The sequence below is a fragment of the Chaetura pelagica genome, unplaced genomic scaffold, assembly GCF_000747805.2.
Source record: "Chaetura pelagica isolate M959 unplaced genomic scaffold, ChaPel_1.0 scaffold90, whole genome shotgun sequence".
Taxonomy (NCBI): Eukaryota; Metazoa; Chordata; class Aves; order Apodiformes; family Apodidae; genus Chaetura; species Chaetura pelagica.
The window spans coordinates 9,269,060-9,291,937 of NW_009953496.1; the positions used below are offsets into that span (position 1 = coordinate 9,269,060).

General features: G+C 38.6%; 1 protein-coding gene across 1 annotated transcript in view; it reads left to right on the plus strand.

Annotated features, from left to right (window-relative positions):
* Positions 1 to 22,878, plus strand: part of MBOAT2 (membrane bound O-acyltransferase domain containing 2) — a 95,243-nt gene that overhangs the window by 28,360 nt on the left and 44,005 nt on the right. The window contains exons 3-4 of the mRNA XM_009999240.1: positions 1,300 to 1,445; positions 4,722 to 4,799. Of these exons, the coding sequence (XP_009997542.1) occupies positions 1,300 to 1,445; positions 4,722 to 4,799 (224 nt within the window). The remainder of the gene's footprint in view (positions 1 to 1,299; positions 1,446 to 4,721; positions 4,800 to 22,878) is intronic.

Below are 22,878 nucleotides of genomic sequence, written 5' to 3' on the forward strand. Positions count from 1 at the left end.
TGCTAGCACTTGATGCTTGTGCAACTTGGTATTACAGAAGGTTTTAGAGTGGTTCAGAAAAAGGGGAATTATCCTTGGACTGGCAAAAGGGCAATGTATGCAATTGTTACAAAGATGAGTTCTGTAGGTAGTTGGTGTTACTTAGCATCTACTTTGAATATAACCGTGTTTGCTTGCTCTCACACCCTTCCTTACCTGTTGTTGCCCGAAGCTTGGCTAAAAAATGAGGAAGGAATGGGCTTGATGAATTATCCCGTACTAGAAGCATACACTGTGTTGCTGCAAGCATCACTACTAGGCCTGCTGTCACAAACATGAAAATAATGTTGTGGTTTGCCCTATGGTGGTAAGATGCAAAATGTATTTCAGCTCAGTGGCATCAAACAGGCTAAACCCCTGTTGCGTGAGCGCCTAGTCCGGCCCGCAGTGTGTGCAGGTTTCTTGTCTTAAAGTGCTTATGACCTGAAGGAGTGATCCCCCAGCTGTTGCTTGTGATGACTAGGGTTGCTGCTGTTAGATGCAGACAATTGTTAGGCAGTTTTCTGTGGAAGAAAACAAATCCATGGAGTGGGAAAGGTTGTATTCTAAACATAGGAATTCATCTGGCTTTTTGTAGCTTAAGTCTGTTTTGGCAGTGGTTGCTGTATTTGAGGAAATTACTTCTTTATCATGCTCTTGCTGTTAAATTTATTTCAGGCAACAGTCAGAATTATTCTTTTTACTCACTGGTTGAGTTTTTTTAATTCCTTTTTTCCTTTCAGTGCCCTAATGCCTTTAAATACTTAGTATACAAGAGATTTTCTGTTTTCTAGAATAGAAACTATCCCACTTGAAGGTACAAGAAAAAACTCCAATGTGCAGCCAAGCTGTTTATCTGGTTACATACCACTGAAGCAATCTGCTAGTGATTTGTGTAGCTGATACCTATTTCCCAGTCATGCTCATTTAAAAAGCAAATAAAAACGCAAGCCAGATCTTAGTGTTACTGGGAGAGTATAAATGATTCCATGGTTGGTAGAGTGGCTTGTTATATGGAAAATGTAAAGGAAAATAGGTTAAAAAAAAATTTAAAAATTCTTGACTCATGCACAGCTTGGCTGTACAGTTTTGATTTATCTTTTCTGCTCAGCTGCCTGGGGGGCACTATTTTGTGCTTTAGGAGGGGAGGGGGCTCTTGGGAGAAGCTCTTTGAGGCTGATATGCTGTGGTAAGAGCTGTGGCAGAGCCAAAGGTGTGGATATTTCTGTTCATTTTTAATGCACAAGTGTGTGAGAACTTTTTTCTCTTCTTTTTATGCAGGTCAACTTCGTAGTGTGCCAACTGTTTGCCTTGCTTGCGGCTATTTGGTTTCGAACATACCTTCATTCAAGCAAAACTAGCCCATTTATAAGACATGTTGTTGCAACCTTCTTGGGCCTTTATCTTGCACTTTTTTGTTTTGGATGGTAAGTTGCACTTAAATTCAGTATTCAGGGATTTGCAGGATATCAGGTTTTGATTTCAGAGAAGTAAAGTTCTGTTATGAAGAGCCCTAATTACCTACTTTTGTGTTTTTTAGCTGCTGCAATTGTACATTAACTTAAATTTTCTGATGTGCCCAAGTTTTGAGAGGTTTTCAGTTTGAAAACTGGTAGCTAGCATACTGTCTGCCTGTGGTTTTGGGGAGGATGGAGCAGGTGCAGTTTAACTTGAACTAGTTTTTCTGTAAACTGGCATGAAAAGTATTCTCTTGAGCTGTAGTGATAATTTCTCTTAAATATTCACTGCATGAGGTAACTTGCTGTGTCTTTTTCTGAATATTGAATATGAACTAATTTATTGTAGGAAGAGTGCTGATGATGCTCCTTGTTGTATAGAACACCTGGAAAGGAGCTAGCCTCGAACTGAGAATTTTCTTTTGTGTGTTGTGTGGGACTTTTTATGTTTTAAAGCGGGGCTGTAGTTTGTTGTGTTTAAAAAAAAAACAAACCCACAGATTTTTCTTTGACTGTTCACATCTTGATCTCTTCAGTGTAGCAAGCCAGAATGTAGGGCTAATAAAGGGTATGTGTTCAATTTGGTGAAAAAAAAATTCCCTTTAAAATTAGCTTATTTAAACATCTCTCATCTTCCTGAAATGGCTTAAGACCAGTTAAGTGCCAGTTTCATTTTCTTGCAGGTGGGAAGATGCACTTTTGTGCACACACAGAGTGTGTATAAATAAATCTTGGAATTCCAAACCACAGACCTCTATTGGCATGTTGCAGAGGCTTCTCAGCATTAGTTGATATGTATTACTTTGAAATTTAGGAAAAAAAAATAATAAAAATATTTGAATTTACATGTGCAGTTTACTTGGATATATAATTTCAGAACTGCCATATGTTACTCAAGCTTTTGGCCATAGTATTCTGCTTTGAAGGAATGATCTGATGTCAAAGATCATTTGACATAGGACATAGGTGCTACTGTGTGTGGTTTTTATGAGAGCTGTAGAAGCTTTAGACCCATGTTCTATATGCGTTGCTTTGGAAGCAGAAATTATTAATTGTAGCTTGTAATTAGAAAGTTAACAACATACTTGTATCTGAAATTTGCAGATGGGAAACTTCAGAAAGAAACAACCTCCATGCCCAACAGGCATAAAAAAAATAGTGGAAGCCTCTCATTGGTAATAAGCCCTGGAAAAAAAAACCAAAAACAACAGAGATAAATTTTATGCAATAATACAAAGCCAGTTTATTGTAGTTTGCTTTGGGTAACACTTAAAGCTATTATTTTAACAATTAATTTCTATTTTACTAAAATGTTTTTTTTGTTACAGTCATGGAACTAAAAGCTTTTTTTTTAACTTCTGAAAAGAACATAATTTTAAAAGTACACGTGTTAAAAAGCTGATACTTCTGTTACACTTGTGTCAGCTCTTTTTCGTGTTGCTTGAGTATGTATTATACACCCGTGTTTCAGAGGGTTTGGTTTTGTTTGGTTCCTCTCCCCCCTCCACAGAGAATGGAGTATATGTATAGGTTACAATGCCATGGTATGCTTTCAGGAGCTCTTTAGTTGTGTTATAACATGTCCTGCACCTGGGCCTGCACCTGGGTTGGGGCAATCCCAATCACAAATACAGGCTGGTTGGAGAATGGGTTGAAAACAGCCCTAAGGAGAAGGACCTGGGGATGTTGGTTGGTGAGAAGCTCATTGTGAGCCAGCAATGTGTGCTAGCAGCCCAGAAAGCCAACCATGTCCTGGGCTGCATCAAAAGAAGTGTAGCCAGCAAGTCAAGGGAGGTAATTCTGTCTCTCTACCCTGCTCTCTTGAGATCCTCCTTGGAGTCCTGCATCCAGTTCTGGAGCCCCCAACATAAGAAGGACATGGACCTGCTGGAGTGAATCCAGAGGGGGGCTATGAAGATGATCAGAAGGCTGGGGCACTTCTCCTGTGAAGGCAGGCTGAGAGAGTTGGGGTCATTCATCCTGGAGGAGGCTCTGGGGAAACTTAGAATTTTAGGTAGTCATAACTTAGAGGAGACTGGCTATTAACAAAGTGTGGGAATGTGTGCAGATTGGTTCTTCCATAAGCAGCGAAGATTTTCAAGGTCAGTTACTACCCAAGTGAATTGCTTTTCCTCAATTTATCTGTATAGACTGTAGGACTTTCTTACTGAAAGTCTTTGAAGACATTTCCTTATGAATAGATAAGGAGTGAAATTAGGAAACTGCTGAAAGAGTAAGCTGAAAGAAAAAGGTATCAGTATAAGCAAATACTGACTGCTTTTTAGGCTGCTTTTTATGGGAAATAATGCAAAACAAGATCACATGTAAGCATGCTGTTGAGGCATCTAAAGAATCAACTTAATGAAGATCAAATGCCTTTCCCCAAGCACAGAGGATGGTTTACCACCAATGCTCTACTCACTTACTGAAATGTAACTTCTTTAAAAAACAAAATGAAACAAACCCCAAAACAATGGTTATGTTGTAGCTATGGTGGTAAGCCGTGGAAAACAAAAAGAAGGGGTTAGTGCATCTTTGTGACAGCCTTCTCTAGTCTAAAGAACATCAGATCTCTCAGCCAATCCTCATAAGGCTTGTTCTCCAGACCCTTCACCAGCTTTGTTGCTTTTCTCTGGACAAACTCCAGCCCCTCAGTGCCCTTCTTGTAGTGAGGGGCCTGGAACTTAACACAGTACTTGAGGTGTGGCCTCACCAGTGCTGAGTACAGGGGACAATAACTTCCCTACTCCTGCTGGCCACACTATTCCTGATGCAGGCCAGGATGCTGTTGGCCACCTGGGCACACTGCTGGCTCATGTTCAGCCAGCTATCAACCAGCACCCCCAAGTTCTCCACCAGGCAGCTTTCCAGCCACACTCTTCCCTAAGCATGTAGCGTTACCTGGGGTTGTTGTGGCTCAAGTGCAGGACCCAGCTCTAGGCCTCACACAATTGGCCTCAGCCCATCAGTCCAGCCTGTCCAGCTCCTGCTGTTTATAAGCTGGAAAGTTCCAGCTAGGTCTTAGTTTTTGTTGGTTACTTTTGTCTGTGCTGTGCTAAGGGGTGAAGCTCTGAACAGAAGGGATGGCTGCAGAAAACCTAAGTAGAGCAAAAGGCTTTTTGGAAGCAGTGATGGAGTTAAAATTTGACAAACTTATTTAATTTCACATTAAATAAACAAATGCATGCAGCTTATTTTTATTTTATGAAAATGCTGTTAGGGTTTACTATTTTTTGCTTTTCCTAGGTATGCCTTACATTTTGTTATACAAAGTGGAATTTCCTACTACATCATGATCATAATAGGAGTGGAAAATATGCACAAGTAAGTTTCCATTCTAATTTTTTTTTTTTCCTTCTATAAGAATGCTACTGTTTAGTTTTTCCTGTAACTGCACACATATGCCATGCTTCTGGTTGTTCCATAATATTTTAGCATTTGAATTCTGCTAACCATGGTTTTAGTTCCAGGAGAGAAAATTTAGTTGCATATTTTTTGCCAGAATTTTTGAATGTCTGTAGCTAGTTGCAATTGATAATGCTCCATTTAGGTTTCTTTTGTGTTCTTAGCGTTCTGATTTGTCATTACTTGATAATAAATTAGTCTAGATGTCTCACAAATGAGTTAATTCAATATAATTTGATAACAGCCAGTACTGGGAGAAGGAATTTGTCTGAGGGAAACAGTTCATGTGAGAATTTTTTTTAGGTACTAAATGTTTACAATTTCTTCTTTTTTATTTATTGTAAGAATAACACAATGTGAATGTGGTCTTCGGTTAAGAATACTATATTAAGATTGCATATGTAGGGCATTATTTTAGGTTTGCTAGAATGTATGATTAGATTAAACAGTATCTGAATCCATAAAATCTGGCACTTGTTTCTTGTTTTCAATCACTCTTAAAAGCAGGTAGGGCACTTACTTTATTACTGTATGCATATGTTTTACTGTTCTACTACGCTAGAGATCAGAACCAAACTAGGTTCCCACTGTGTTAATTCCTGCATAAATGTTTACTAAAATAGCAAGTATTTGCTTGAATAGATTTCTAAAGTATGTGAGGCTGTAGGAAAGAAGCTGGTAAAAAACACGGAAAGGCAAATTGCTTTTACAAATACAGTGCAAAGCCTGGTGGCCTAAATTCATGATCCTGCCTGTTAGAATGCCCAGCTTCTTTATATTCTGTTAGTGAATATGATTTTATTGTCTTTTGAAATAAGCTGCATTGGGCTCTTGTTTCCAGGATTTTCTACAAAGCCTGATGCCAAACTACTGCAGATGGGAGACAGCTTCATGTGGTTGGATGGCTGGTTTATATTCTAATGGTTTATCTGATTAGAAGTTGTTGTAGAGCAGCTTGTTCGTATCAATGTCTCTTTAGACATGTAACAATTTAAACGGTAACTTATATAGCTTAATATTTTAGCATAAATTATTAAAGCAGTTAGATGCTGTTAAGGGAGTTACCAGGCAGGAATACATGGTCTTTATAATAACAACAAATTATATAGGTTTCTCGTAAAAGGAATTGTAGCAGTGTTTTTCTTCCTTAATAGTGAGAGGTAGCTCCAGGAGACTTTTCTAGTAGGTGATACAGGAAAGACTGTGCAAGGTTTGCTCCTGCAATTGCTACAGTATCCCAGGAGGGGTGATGCCTCTTGTTGTCCCTACAGGCCTGTACCTTTTATGGAAAGAATGCACCATGGACTCTGAATTTTCTGCTGTGAAAATACTATTTACAGCTGTCCGTTTGGCAGCCTGAACAGAAACTAATGTGAATGACTCCCCTCCCCACCTGTTTGACTTCAGGCTACACATGTATCTCACAGAGCCCAGGAAAGAAGTAGAATGCAGCTAGTACCACCTGCCATAAGGATTGGAGGGTGGCCCTGGCAGTGTTTTACTGGTGTGTGTGTGTGTGTGTATGTACAGCTCATCAGAGTACTTAGGTATATCTGCATAGCCTAAGTTTTGGGATTTACTTTGTACATTGTAGAGGGATCTCCTGGCTGGCAGTTAGAGTTTACCTGCATTGTTCATAAGCTTCTTGGAGGCTACAGAACATCAAATACCTATACATGGTGTAAATATGAATTCAAGTAAATTTTGTATTGTATAAGTATTCGTGTATTATACAACATATTTTTGTCTGTTATCTAAATTAATTTACTGAAGAAAGTTTCCTCTTCTTTTCACTGCCCAGCTTGCTGTCCTGCAGTTTTCATGAGTTTATAGAGAAAACTATTACTCCCTTCCTTTCTGCTTATCCCACCCTCACATATAGTTCCTCAGTCTTTCCAGCCTCTCTATAATATTTTTAAACAAGTAAGAGACAACTAAAGTTTGTAGATTGCTTATCAGTACAGCTGCTGTGAGCTGAGTATAGCATCTTTCCTTACATTCTGAAGCAAGGAGAGATTTTTGATAATCTTTATTCTCCAAAGCAGACTTTCAAATACCCTTCTAAACCTCTGTTGCTTTCTTCATGTACTTCCACTGGAACCTAAAAATCTCTGCTCTACAAGGTTCCTACCTTTGTGATTTTCCTCAAGTAATTGAACCTTGTGCAGCTATTGCTTCGAGGCTGGTCTTCAGCAGACATGGTATGTTAAACACAAAAACCTTACTGGAACAACGTAGAGGGTGGAAAGAAAGAAAAAGGGAAGACTTTTGGGAAGAGAAAAAAAAGAAAACCAAACCTCACCATTTTAAAAATTAAGGAAACCTTGCCTTTTATATTTTAGCAACTTTATTCTAAAAATTAATTAGCAGAAAATTAGTTACCTGCGGTTTGGATTTAACTGCTTTTATGCTTTAGTCTTATTGAAGTTATGGTACTTGAAATATGAAGTGGTAGCACCACACCTGAGTGGTTCAAAAGCTCTTATTTTTAAATTTGTGACTAAGCTATCTTAATATTTATTTGGTGCTCTCACAACTCAGTTAATTATGAAATAAGTTATCCATTCCAATAACTTTGCATTTGGTAACTGGTATGATGGTAACATTTTTTTCTTAGAAATTCTTCTGTTTTTTCTATGGTTGTGAAATTGCTACTGGTCTTAAAAAATGAAACTTCAAATCCTGTGAAGTTTTTCCTTAAAGCATTTTGGCTGCTGTTAGCTAAGTGCTTTGTAAGCAGTGCTTGCATAGGTGATTTGATGACAAGGTTTTTAAGGTTTCTAGGTAAATCTTTCTCTTTTGACCTGATTTCGCCTGGGAAGAAAGGTAATTGAGGCTCACAGTTGCTTCACTGAAGTTGGTAGTTTTCTCAGTCCCTTCCTTGACAAAACAGATGTCTTGGATGTGTCAGTGTAGAAAATAAATCTGTTTATCAGAGATGCTGAGGGGACTGGAATGTCTCTTCTCTGAGGAGAGGTGGAGGGAGCTGGAACTGTTCAGCCTGGAGAAGAGAAGGCTCACAGGGATCTCATCAATGTGTGTAAATACCTGGAGGAAGTGAGCCAGGCTTTCCTTGGTGCTCGGTGACAGGACTAGATGTAGTGGGCACAAACTGAAACACAGGAGGTGTTCTCTGAACAGCAGGAAACCCTTTTTTTACTGTAAAGGAGGTTGTGAAGTCTCCAACCTTGGAGACATTCAGAAGCCCTCTGGACATGGTCTTGGGCAGCTAATTCTGGGTGATCCTGCTTAAGTAGATTGGACCAGATGACTTGTGAAGTCCCTCCCAACCTCAGCCGTTCTGTGGTCCTGTTTTATTTTGGTGCACATAAAATTCTTTATACTGTACCTACACTTAGGTACGTGAGTTGTTTGAACATGATAAAATAAAGAGATATTTGAATTAGAGTTAAAAAACTTTGATTGTAACTGCTCTAGCCCCTCTGGAGGTGCTTCCTGGTCATCTCTTTCCTTGAGATTTGGCATGTTAGTCATCATTAAGCCCCTTTCCCCTTCCTAGCCAGAGCCATGACAGAACCTTGCTCCCCTTTTCCTTCACTCCTAGGTGTGGCTTTGACAAACAGTGAGAGATTTGGCAAAGGAGCAGTGGAGGAGGCTTGATGGTTTGATCTTAGAAATCTCAGATAAAGAAACAAATCTTGTTCATCTGAGTGAACTAATTCACTCAGCATGTCAATTGAGGCACTTTATTGAACACCTGACTGACAAATTGCACTGATTGTCATGACTTGTTGATATACAAATTTGACTGCTAGTTAGCCTACAACTTGGATTGCTCTGAAAATTAATTCAGATTTTTTTAAAGTTATGGTTTCAGTGAAATAAAAAATGTGTCAGGCAAACTACTTGAATCCTGTGAGCAAGGTTTTTGTAAGCCTCTTTATATCTTCAGAAGTGAGAGCATTCATAAGCTGAAATTATTCTTGAAAATGGCTTGAAATTGTCTTTTCCAAAGGCCTTTGATCAAGGTAAATGTAGATTTGTTTGTTTGGCTGAAGCAACATCTGAAGTTAGTTATCATAAATCAACAGAAAGAAAGAATATCTCACAGTTGTTAAGGTTTTGACCAAGAAATGCTATCAATTTCCAATAACATTTTTTAGTAAATTTAGGATTGGAAGCCTGCTTACGTAATTACAGTTCTTTAAAGGTGCAAGAGCATCCAGACAGCTGTAAGCTATCTGACATATAACTTCTCAGTTACAAATTTGTAATTTATTTATGTAACCTGAATAAAAATGTCAAGTGCATGGGTAGCTGCCAGAGGAAAGTGGGCTTACCATTGAGAATACTAGGATTCAGAAGTTGAAGTATTAGTAGCTGTGAACTGTTCTGCGTATGCAAACACAATTTTTTCTGCATTTTTACTTCTGCAGTTAATGCAAATAAGATAGACTTGAGGGCAGAAGAATATTAAGTATGTTCTTGTTGTTCAGCCAAGGATAAATGCAAGATGGAGGAAGATGAGATTTACTGGTTCTGTACCTCTGAATAACACAAAGACTGGAAAAGCAAGTACTGTTCTTTCATGACAAACAATTTTTGGAGTCTTAATCAGATCTATGTTAAATGCAAAAAAAACCCCCATAAACTTGTTGAAATCTCATAATTGCAAAGTTTGTGTTTGATTAAAAAGTGATTAAAAACAGTTAAAGTATTTTTGGAGTAGTTGAGGATCAAATACATATTGCACAGTAGAGTTTCTACAGTATGCATAAAAATATTATCCTTCACTATTAGAAAAAAACACCAAGGCTAATAAATGGCTGTATTTAGGAGGAAATTTCAGTATTTATCCACTAAAAAGAATCAGTTTTCCTTTTTGAAGTGGTATGTCTTTTCCCAAAGAAAAGGGATTGCGCTTGCTGATTTCCCCCTAAGAAAGGGGAGATGATGATTATATGTATCTTTCTCAGAAGCAGCTAAAATAGCTAATGCAAATCTTCAATATATAAAAAAGATCCTTGGTTGCTTGGTTTTTTTTTATTTCCAAAAGTAGCAGTGAGATTGCAAAATTTTGCCCCATTTTAGTAGCCGGGATTAAGGAATGGTTTGGAAACCCTGAATCTTATGTGAAGAGCCACAGCAATGATTTGGAGATCTGAAACCAATTATTGTAAAGAACCTTACAGGGTTTTTATCAAGGTACTACAAGACAAAATAATTTATATTTGAGATAAAAATGTAGAGAACTTACATTTTAGCTTACAAAAGCATTACAAAAATTAGAGATAATGGTATTGGAAGCATGACTCCTGTTTTCCTTTAGATGGAAACTCCTTTCTGCTGTCAGAAATAGTGTTATGGCTCTATGCAGAAGAATGCTAGTTAGTACTTTTTTCTTTTCTTTTTTGAATAGCAAAGCATATGGTCTGGCTGCTAGGTGGTTTTCTTAGATAAAATCTTTGAAGTTTTGCTTGTGTAATAGCAAAGACTTTCTTGTTTGTTTGTGGAGGTGAACACTTTATTTTCTTCAAGAATGTAGCTTGTCTTGTATTACATATATATTAAAATGTAAAATCAGAGTTAAAATAGAACTAAAATAACTGACACTTGTGATATGAAATAGGCTTCATGTATTCATTAAAATTTCTCATGGCTGTTAATTTTGTCCTTAACTGCTGAGTTTCTTCTTTATGTAGTTGAATCAGATAATCTACTTGAGAAAGTCTTATCTTGAGTTAACTGTGCAGATGAGAGCTCTACTGTTGCTAGCTTGGTAGTTGTGGGGATAGGACTTGAATGGGGCATATCATATGATCCTTTAAAGTTTAATAGCTGCCTCCCACATGCTTTTTACATCACTTCTACATCGAATTGCAGATAAAACCCACTCACTGTTTAAAACTGCCTTACCAAATTTAAAAAACAAAACGACAACAAATCCTCCTATATCCCTTTTTACTTTTGTGGAGATTATAAATTGAGATTAGTAGTGCTAGAGGTTTTGGTTGTTGTGGGTTTTTTTTCATTGAGTATGCTTTGTTGGCTTATTTGTTTTCATAATTCATTAATGTTTGATTTTTCTGACGCTTACCTAGAGATCAGACTTTTGTATCCTGATGAGTGTGAATGCAAGCACTGGCTAGCACCAGGCAGTGATTCTCTGCATGCTGAAGATGTGGCCATCACAAAAATAGCCATGTAAAGTGATGGCTGTCTTCAGTGAACTGAAAAGTGAGCATTTGTTGAAGTTAACAGCTGTCACGGAATTTCCTTGTAATCCTTGTGAATTTCTTTTGAAAGTGTTCATTTTAAATAGCTATTTCAAGTTCATCCACTTTGTTAACTTCCTCTAACTGTCCTGGCTCTATTTGCATAGAAGTCAATGCATTACTTAAAACCATAAAAATATAAGTTGAAAACCAACTTGATGTATCATCCCTCTTAAAATTAGAATGTTCTAATGGAAATTAATGGATAATATTTTTTGTAATTACCAAAACAGAGTGAAAATAGAACTGGATTTTTTTTTTTAATCTCTAGTGCCTTTCACTTCTGTCTTGTTTTTAAATAAAGATTGAATACATTTATTTAATCTTTGTGCCTTGCCCCCCACCTGCTATATATATATTTAGGGAGAAAGAAGGAAGAACAGGGAATCGTGTGGCATCTGCAGCTTTGTGAAGGTTGGCACTTAAGTAGAGAGGCTGATAAAGATAATAAACAACAATGCAAAATAAGGCATTTAAAAAGTGTTCTAGCCATTTCAGCTATTTTGGTACAAAATGGGTATATGATTGTATACTTCATATTTCCAGGGAAGGGGGTCTAAATTAGTCTGGTTTTAAATTCCCTCCCTTTAAAAAAAAAATAGATTTTTATGTATTGCAGATGTTATTCAAAGAATGGAGTTCTCAGAAGAATAAGCATTTCAGCAGTGTTGCTGGCATATAAACCTTCATCTCACTTGAGAAATTCAGGTGGAAAAATTTCTGATTTTCTGTTTTCGGAGTAGCTATACATTATTAAGTATTAGGGTTTATCTGGAAGAGGGTTCTCTGGCTTCTTTAAACTTAAAATTGATAAGTAGTTTTTTCACACTGTGTACTTGGTTTCTATAAGTGTATAGAGGACAACCTTTTCCTAGCAAGAAGCAGTAGTGTAAAATGGCTGGGAGTGTTAGAAATCCGCTGGGACTGAGTAGCTATTGCTTTTTAGCTTGCATAGATTTATTCATTTTTTGAATCTTTGTGCGCAAAGTGAAGCTGAGCACCATCCATCAAGCAAAAGAAAATTGATAGTGAGACTAAAGTCATGTTTTCTACTCGATGTGTTTGGTAATGAAAGCTCTGAAAGCTGTAGCATCTTTATAGATACTTCTTCAAGGCACATAACTCTGCCTGTCATGCTGCCAAGCAACTTGACTGCTAGCAAATGAGCTCTGAGTCATGGTATCGTTGCTGCATGGTTTATTACCTCAACAAACTATTGATGTCAGATAAATCAGTCTCCCTACAAAATGAAGTGGCAGAATAAATTGTACCTAGAAGAGTTCAGTGAAAGCTGTGTTCTTCAGCTCCTGGTAAAAACTGCCACTAATAAGGGTTGATTAAAAATTCTGGTTGCATGGCATTGACTGAATTGAAACAGTGGTGTTTGTGATAGAGAATAGATGCAGGGTTTCTGTATATTTTAGTCAACTTTCATCTCTTAAGTGTGTGCTTCTGCATTTTTTTTTTTTTATTCTTTGGTGAAATGTCTTGAATTTGAGACAGATTTCACTTTAGTAATTTTGACAAGCTCAGCAACAATCACTTCATTGTCCCTAATGGAACTGTTGGCTGTAAATTATGCAAATCAGTTTTGCCTGCAGAACTGCAAGTGGTTCTGTACAAAGTGTATGGGTTGGAGCTTAGAGGTTTGAAGAAGTAAAAGATGATTACTGTTTTTGTTACCAATGCACAACAAAACACAAAAAAGCTGTTTGTGTTTTGTTCCTTTTAAGAGAAGGTGGATGTAAATAAAAGAACTGATATTTAAAAAATACAGACATCTTCATTTTAAAATCCAGTCTCTCAATGAAACATGGTAATAAATTTTACATTGCTTTTAAAGCTGATCAGTTTTTCAGGTCAAATGCCTTTACTGGAAGTCAAAGATGAGATCATAGGATCATAGAATAGCTGAAGAGGGAAGTGTTTCCAAGTCCATCCCCCCTTCAAAGCAGGATCAAGTGGAGTAGGTTGCTCTGTGAAACCCAAGTCTTGCTCAATGCGAACATGATCCTGGATAGCTCCAGTTGTTCTAAGCATGCTAGCCATTTCCTTTTGGTGTCTTGCTTCAATGTCTACTGTAACTTGAAATTTATTTGATTTCCATCTTGGTTTGTTATTTGGACTTGCTACAAAAGCTTTTTTATTCTTTAATTTCCCCCCACCCAAGAATTGCACAATATTGTCAGATTTCAAGGAAATTGCACAGATAATAGCATTGTTAACTTAAATCTATTAGGCTCACTTGACAACTGCAAATTGGTGGGAGTAGAGCATGTTATGCAACAAGTAGTAGTAATCTGTCTTCCTATCCTTTTTTATAAGAGAGCGTATCAATAATAAAAAGGAGAGGTAGGGGCAAAACACATAAAATAAAGACTATGCCAAGAAGAAGCACATGACTCTTTAAGACAGTAAAAACAGATGGAAGCCAGGCTGAGTAAGAAATATCAGAGGGAGTAATTGATACTTCAAATCTGGGTTTTCTTTCTGTTCACTCTTCAATTGCATTTGAAGACAAATATGTTTCAAATGTTCAAACAAGAAATCCATTATTTTCTTCTATGCTGTGAGAAGATGAGTAAAGGATTTACTTAAGCTCTTCAGTCCGGATGAATTGCCTGAAAGTTTAAAGAGGGCTATGTGCTAGAATTCCTATTTCCTTTTGTTTTGGTTAGTGTAGTTTTTAGCTGGGAAGCTTACTGTTTCATGACAGTAAATTTCAAACTTTGCTGTTTCAATTATATTGAAAGAGAAGTAAGTTAATAAAAAGGTGACTGATTCCCATCTTAAATCTAACTGAAGTGACAGTGGAGCTTCTGGTGTTCGCTTTTCTGGGAAATATTGGCTATGTGGTACTGAAGCAGCTTTGGTGTGTGTCTGCATCTGGTAGAGAAGATGCAAGTACCTTAGACAAGGTAGTATGGTGTTAACCTTGTACATTGGAGATGAATAATAACAATAAATGAATAACAATAAATAAATAATAATAAATAAAAATTTTATTAAATAAAAATAAATAAAAAGTACTTACTATAGCCAAGTGCTAAGCAGTCTGCTTAGCAGTTGTTACTAATCACAGGCAGAACAGAAACTGTGAAATCAGTAGCTTGCAAAAGGAGGCTCTGTGTATTTTGGTGTATGATTACTTAGAGTGAATAATCTGCCTTATTAATAGAACGTATCACATGGAGAGGCACAATACATACAAGTAATGCATAATTTTAAACAACATGTAACATGAGCAACTGATGTCATCTACCTGGCTCTGTGCAAAGCTTTTGACACTGTCTTGCACAATATCCTGGTATCAAAACTAGAACAATATGGATTCAATGGATGGACCACTCATTGTGTAAGGAACTGGCTGGATGGTTGCACTCAAAGAGTTGTGATCAATAGCTTGATATCCAGATGGAGACCTGTGATGAGTGTTGTTCCCCAAGGCTCAGTACTCAGACCAGTGCTATTTAACATCTTTGTTGGTGATGTGCATTGAGTGCACCCACAGCAAGTTTGCAGATAATACCAAAGTACATGGTGAGGTAGACATGCTGGAAGGGAGGGATGCAATCCAGAGGGACCTTGACAGGCTGGAGAAGTGGGCTTGTGCAAACTGCATGAAGTTCACCCAGGCCAAGTGCAAGGTTCTGCACCTGGGTTGGGGCACTCCCAAGAAAAATACTGACTGCAGGGAGAATGGATCGAATACAGTCAGAAGGAGAAGGACTTGGGGGTGTGGTGGACAAGAAGCTCAACATGAGCTGGCAGTGTGTGCTTTAAGCCTGGAGTACTGTGTCTAGTTCTGGAGCTGCCAACATAAGAAGGACATGGAGCTCCTGGAGAGAGTCCAGAGGAGGGCCACTTGGATGATCAGAGGGCCGGAGCAATTCTCCTATGAAGACAGGCTGAGGGAGTTGGGCTTGTTTGACCTGGAGAAGAGAAGGCTCTGGGGAGGCCTTGTAGCAGCCTTCCAGTATCTGAAGGGGGCCTACAGGAAAGCTGGGGAGGGACTTTTTAGAAGGCCTTGTAGTGAGAGGACAAGGGGTAAGGAATTAAACCTGGAAGAGGAGAATTTTAGGTTAGACACTTGCAAGAAATTCTTTGGTATGTGGGTGGTAAGACACTGGAACAGGTTGCCCAAGGAAGTTGTGGATGCCCCCTCACTGAAGTGTTCAAGGGAAGGTAGGATAGGGCTTTGATCTAGTGGAAGGTGTCCCTTCCCATGCAGGGTGGTTGGAGCTAGGTAATCTTGAAGGTCCCTTCCAACCCAAATCATTTGATGATGATGATGATAAATTGGCTTACTTTTTCTTGGTATTCAGCCCTTTCTAGGAGTGTGTGATGTTTTAAATTACATATCCTGAAAACTCCTTAGTAAGTCTCTGGCCATTTCATTCATCAGGTGTTCCTCTCTTACTTTCTTCCACCATGGTATCCGTTTGTGATACCATGTTTACTGTATGCTGTGAAATCATCCATGTGTCTAATCACTGTCTTCTGGCTTTGATACTATGCTAATTTTATGTGATTGGTATTATTACTTCTGTAGAAAGCTTTTCATCTTCAAAGTAGCTCACAATCTATTGAATGCTTCAAGGACACTTTGTGGAGTATGAATGAGGTGGTATGTGTATATTGAGAACTAGTAAGAGCCTGCCATTTCCCTGCCTGAGGCATGCAAATGCAAGCTGAAACTTTGTAAGTGTTCTGATAAACTGAAAGAAAAATCTGTGGAGACATCTTTTTACTTTTTTCTGCAAGATGGAGATAGATCTTCTTGATCATCAGTGTTCACTTTTGGTCTAAGTTGAGGCTCTTCTGGATTCCTTTCTCTGTGTGATCCTGGTGCTCTGGAAAGCTGATCAGCAAATTCTGTAGGCACAGTCTTCTGCAGGCAGAGTAAAATGGTGGTCTTGATGGCATTGTTTTTCAGTTGTCTTTGCTGCAGTAGTTTCACTGGAAGGTTTGCTTCAGAAGTTCATGTAAGCAGTGTGATTTCTTAAGAATTGTCTCCAAGATATTACCACTTAATATGGTAATAAAACTGGAATTGGTCTATGTGAATGTGCTGTGGGCTTGAGAGAGCTTTCCAGAAGACAAGGGCAGCATTGCTACTGAGCTGCTATCAGAGCTGCAGTCAAAAGTCAGTGGATTCTCTTTCCTAGCTGCAGGAGAGCAGAATAACAGAGTCTTGTTTGATGTAAATCTCTGAAGTAACAACATCTGTATCCATGCAGGATATCTCAAAACTGAAATAGCTTTCTAAACCTTTGAAAAGGGTGTGAAAGAAAAAGTGGCTTCTGCAAAGTGGGTTGAAATAAAGCTTTATTCTGATGTTGGTTTGATACATGGCTTTGGAAGCTGGTTAGTTTCGTTGGCATTTTTCCATGCTTCATGTTTGAGCAATTACTGTATGTGACACAAGCTGTATAAACAGTAGGAGTATCTAAATAAAGCACCCTAAGGCACCTAGAAGCAGACTGAGTTGAGTTTGTTGTGCCAGCTCTGTTTTGCTATTCATATAACTACTTGGCACCTATTTCAGAGGTCCTGCAAAGGTGAACCCTTTGCAGCGTAGAAGTGAAAGTGCCTCAAGATGAGGAAATGGTTTCTGCTCCTCAACCCTGTCCTCTTATGAGTGCAAATCGAGGTGCCAAGTACAACACCAATCATCTGAAGCAAAAATCAGAACTTCTGAAGGGCTGGAAGGAATGCCTTATGAGGACTGTCTAAGGACTTTGATTTGTCTAGTTTGGAGAAAAGGAGGCTGAGAGGCAACATTATTACTCTCTACAGCTTCCTGAGGAGAAGTGGAGAGGGAGGTGCTAATCTCTTCTGCCTAGTATCCAGTGATAGGATGTGGGAATGGCTGAAAGCTATATTTTAGGTTTAGATGTTGGGAAACATTTCTTTACTAAGAGGGTGGTTAGACACTGAAACAGGCTTCCTAGAGAGGAGGGGTGGTTGATGCCCCAAGCCTGTCATTGTTTAAGAGACATTTGGACAATGCCCTTAATAACATGCTTTAACTTCTGGTCAGCCCTGAAGTGGTCAGGCAGTTGGACTAGATGATGGCTGTAGGTCCCTTCCAACTGAAATACTGTAGGAGAGAATTCTAGATGTAGTTGCTGTCCATCCAGTTCCTATAGTAAAAGAAATCCTTTTGCTAGAAGTAGTAAACGCCATATATTTTAGCTGTTAATGCGTTATAGAGATAATGCATTATGCATGGTTAGACCTGCATGATTAAAGAAGGAACTACTGGGCAAACTTAAGTGGAAAAGGAAAATCTACAGATCATGGAAGGAGGGGCTGGTCACGTGGGAGGAATATAGGACTGTTGTCAGAGGATGTAGGGAGGCAATTAGGAAAGCTAAGGCCTCCTTGGAACTTAACCTTGCAAGTCAGGTTAAGGATAATAGAAAGGGCTTTTTCAAATACATAGCTAGCAAAACTAGCAGTAGAGGCAATATTGGCCCATTGAGGAATGAGGTGGGAGCCCTGGTGACAGAGGATATAAAGAAGGCAGAGGTGCTGAATGCCTTCTTTGCCTCTGTCTTCACTCCTGCAGGGTCTCCCTATGAGCCCCAGATTCATATAGCCCCAGAAGAAGTCAAGATAGAGGAAGAGTTTGACATGGTAGATGAGGATTGGGTTAGGGATCAGTTGAGTAATCTGGACATCCATAAATCAATGGGTCCAGATGGAATGCACCCAAGGGTGCTGAGGGAGCTGGCGGAGGTCATTGCTAGGCCACTCTCCATCATCTTCAGTAAGTCATGGGCAACAGGTGAGGTGCCTGAGGACTGGAGGATAGCAAATGTCACTCCAGTCTACAAGAAGGGCAAGAAGGAGGACCCGGGTAACTATAGACCGGTCAGCCTCACCTCCATCCCTGGAAAGGTGATGGAACAACTTGTTCTTGTGACTATCTCCAGGCACATCAAGGACATGGGGGTCATCAAGAGCAGTCAACATGGTTTTATCAAGGGTAAATCATGTTTGACTAACCTCATAGCCTTCTATGAGGAAATTACTAGGTGGATAGATGATGGTAGAGCGGTAGATGTGGTTTATCTTGATTTCAGTAAAGCATTTGACACCGTCTCCCACAGCATCCTTGTAGAAAAGTTGATCAGGTATGGGTTTGGTGATCAGGAAGTGAGGTGGATTAGGAACTGGTTGAAAGGAAGGAGTCAGAGAGTTGTAGTCAATGGGGCAGAATCTGGTTGGAGGTGTGTGACTAGTGGAGTCCCACAGGGGTCGGTACTGGGACCGGTGTTGTTCAACATCTTCATCAACGACCTGGATGAGGGTATAGAATGTACCCTCAGCAAGTTTGCTGATGACACTAAGCTGGGAGGAGTGGCTGACACACCAGAAGGCTGTGCTGCCATTCAGAGAGACTTAGATAGGTTGGAGAGTTGGGCGGGGAGAAACATGATGAAATTCAACAAGGGGAAGTGCAGAGTTTTACATTTGGGGAAGAACAACACCATGTCCCAGTACAGGTTGGGGGCTGAACTGCTGGAGAGTAGTGTAGGTGAAAGAGACCTGGGGGTCCTGGTAGACAGGAGGATGACCATGAGCCAGCAATGTGCCCTTGTGGCCAAGAAGGCCAATGGCATCCTGGGGTGCATTAGAAAGGGTGTGATTAGTAGGTCAAGAGAGGTTCTCCTCCCCCTCTATTCTGCATTGGTGAGGCCACATCTGGAGTATTGTGTCCAGTTCTGGGCCCCTCAGTTCAAGAAGGACAGGGAACTGCTTGAAAGAGTCCAGCGCAGAGCTACGAAGATGATTAAGGGAGTGGAACATCTCCCTTATGAGGAAAGGCTGAGGGAGCTGGGTCTCTTTAGCTTGGAGAAAAGGAGACTGAGGGGTGACCTCATCAATGTTTACAAATATGTAAGGGGTGAGTGTCAGGGGGACGGAGTTAGGCTTTTCTCAGTGATGACCAGTGATAGGACAAGGGGTAATGGGTGTAAATTGGAGCATAGGAGGTTCAAGGTGAATATCCGAAAAAATTTTTTTACTGTGAGAGTGACAGAGCACTGGCCAGGGAGGTTGTGGAGTGTCCCTCACTGGAGACATTCAAAACCCACCTGGATGAGTTCCTGTGTGATGTACTCTAGGTGACCCTGCTCTGGCAGGGGGGTTGGACTAGATGACCTTTCGAGGTCCCTTCCAGCCCCTAAGATTCTATGATTCTATGGTTATGAGGCAAGTGATGCTTTCTAAAATTGTTAGAATGCGCAATGGTAGAAGTAATGCCAGTGTTGGCTAATATATCAGTTTCTCACAAGCATCAACTTCTTGTGTTTATGACCAGGATCAATGAAGAAGTAAAATAATTAATAATTTTTATATTATTTTTTTTTTTACTATAGGTGTTAACTATATGTAGGAGCATCTATTATTTAAGATATTTCTTGGAAACTTATTCTTCAGATCAGCACTGGGAGACAGTTGTTTTAAGTATCTTTTATCAGAATATTAATGACCTGCTGTGTACTTGTGTTCATTGTGAAATGAAACCATTGTCTCGTTATCTGTAGTATGTTTCTCTAGTGTTGCATAATCATATATTTGATTTTCATTCCTTTTTTTCTTATAGTGAGAATGAAAATATGTGAATAATCAACAGATAGTTTCTGTGTCTTAATTGTTCTTTTACTCCTTCACCATCTGCAAACACACAGGAATGCTGTGGCAGAGTTTGGTTTGTTCTGGATACAGTGCCTCAGTTTCCATGTCACAGGACATTAACAGTGATGACATATATTTGAAATGGCATTTGATCAAGTCACTAAGCAGATACTGACCAACTGATGATAATTATCTGAATGTTATATACATAATGCTCTTGTATTTTCCTGTATCCATGTCTGTTACAAACATTTTCTGCAGATCAGTCTCTGACCTAAGTTTGGGCAGAGGAAGAGCTGTTTGGCTTCAGGCAGAAAAGAAGTTGTTGCATGTCTTTTCCAGGTTTTTGTGGTAATAACTATTAAGACAATATTAGTTAAAGAGCCAACTACTTCCAAATTATTTTAATTCTCCAGTGTTTCTTTTCAAAGGGATTAACTACTCTCCAAAGTACATGGTGCTATCAGAGCATATACTGGAATCTCATTTCCTTTAGGGTTTTTTTTAAAAGATCACATGGAGATAATCTTCCTTACTTCTTAGCTGTAAAAAATCCAAGCAAAAAAAAAAAAAAAAAAGCAAAGCCATACCAAAATGCAAACAACTCCCCAAAAAACAACCCAAAAATTTCAAGCCAGAAAAAAACCCACAACCCAAAACCAAACAAAAAACATACCAAAACAAACAATAACAAAATAAACCCCCCCCAATCCTTCCATGTTTGATGTCATTATATATCAGTCATAATATGTATATATATTATATGGTTTGGCATATTTCAGTATAGCAAAAGCTAAGAAGAGGGAAGTACAACATGAAAGGCAAAAGAGTTTGGAGAAGATCTTTTGGCTTGATTAGTTTACATATGGACTTCACTAGCTCTTACTTTTTTCTACAGATACAGTTTGTGTATGCTCTCCAGCTAAACCTTGAGGAGGGGCTGGCTGACTTAATTTCTAGAAGGAGACTAGTTGCTTTACCCTTTAAATGTTATAGGCTATTCTGGAGATGATTTGGCTACAGTAATGACAGATATCATTCAGGAAACTTCAGATCTCCCTGCTTCTTGAACTAGATAAATACAATGAAATGTGGTTTCCAGAGATTTCATAAATAGAGCTCCAAATGCACAGGAAAATTTCTAGATAGTAAGAAAGCATTTCTGGACCTCCTTGATTATTATTTCAGACATCTGGCTGTCCTATTCCCGAGTATTCCACTGCAACACAAAGCTGTCTAAAATATGAGGTGTAGAAAATCTACTGGCCAACTACTAATGTGGAGGTCACCATTTAAATGAGCCTTCCTTTTAGTTGAGCTTAAGCTTTTAGAAAAATAATTGATTTTTATTTTTATTTTTTTATGATTTGTCACTATTAAAATGTGGAAGGCTTCTGAGCTGAAGAATATTACAAGTACTTTCAATGTAGTCTTTTTTTTTTGTCTTTCTTAACAGCAGAGAAAGAGTTTGTATTGAAGTGCATTACTTTGCTTTTGATTTTCATTCTCATTCCCTTTGGCAGACTAGGTAGACTATGAAGAGGCCAGAAGGGATAGGCAGGAGTAGACCAGAAATAATACTCCATTTTTTCCTACACTGTCTTCTCCCAGTTGCTGAAAAGAGAAAACAGTAAGATTTGTGTGAACAGATTAACACTCTTGAAAGTGCCTTTTTGAAGGAAGAAGCCTTAATCTTCATGCTTTTCAGCCTGCTTCTTTCTTACTGTGCTGATCAGGGCATGTCTCGTGAGAATCAATGTGTGGGTGCAATTCTGCTGCAGAGTCCAAGATTACTGTTCAAGAAGGAGGAGCAAAGCCTTTGATATAATGGGTTAAGAACCTGAAAGTGATGTAACTTCTTTATGTCTGTTTCTGGGGTTAATATGCATATTTGGGTTTTTTTCAGGAAAGTTATTCGTAAAACATGCTTCATGGAGGACTGCTGTCAATGTTGCTTTGGCCACAAGCGTTGTATCCTCAGTGAGGATGGTGCTGTCTCAAATATTACAGTTCTATTTGTGTCTTACTCAATATTTTCTGCCTTTTTTACAAAAATTAAGGAATCTGGTACTCTAAGCATAGAATTTAGATTTCTGAATTTTGTCAGAGAATCTGTCCTCTTTCTTGTAGTCCCTGCTTTCCCAAGGGTATAAAGAAATATTCCATCTGGCTTTTCCAGGAGAAAAAGGAAAGAAGTGTGTGTGTGAGAACTTCAGCTCAGTTCAATTTTCTACATTGCTTACAAAATTTTATTTTGACATTTCAGTATGTGTTCTGTGGCTTATTGCAAAGAAATTTGATACATGAGGTATGTGAACAATCTGTAAATTAGAAGACAGAAAATAGGTTGTGGGTCACTTCCCTCTTATCAAACAAATGTTTCTGAAATTACTGGTGCTGAAGCCTCATTCTTACTTGAAAATAATTGTTTGCATTGATCAGGAGATAAGAGAGGTGTAGACTGCCTGCCCTCACAGCATAGCTGAGCTCCTTAATCAAACAATGTTAGCATATGGAGTATGTGTTCAAAAAAAGGTATATAATGCAAAATGTGAAATCTTTGCAGCAAACACAACCTTTATTTGACAACATTGGAAACATTTAAAAGAAAACTGAGTAGTGCTACAAGATTATGAAACAAAAATGGCTTCTGTGTTTGTCTCTCTTTCATTCCTATTTTTGTGCTGGTCTTGCCAGATCATCAGCAACTTGACTGGCTCCCACAGCTGTTTTTCCTCTTTATTGCATCTGAGCTCTTAACAGACTTTAATTTAAAAATAGATGCCATTTTGTCTACATACTGGATAATTTTTTTAAGTAGATTCCTTTTCTCTCCTTTCAAAAAATGTTTATTTGGGAAACAAAGCTGGATAATAGAATTCTGGAAAAGGAGGCTGGGAAGTTTTGTAAGTTTATCTGGACCTCTAATCAAAGGCAGTTTGAGATATTTATAAAGAAAAAAATGTCCATAGTTTCTTGTTAGGCAATCCAAAAAGTCTTGTTAGGTGACTTGTACAGGTGCTTAACTACCTTTGCAGGTAAGCTCTCCTAGAAATTTGCTGAAGTTTTAGGCTAAATTTTCTGTAGTTTGAGCCCCTTCATCTGTGTAGGGA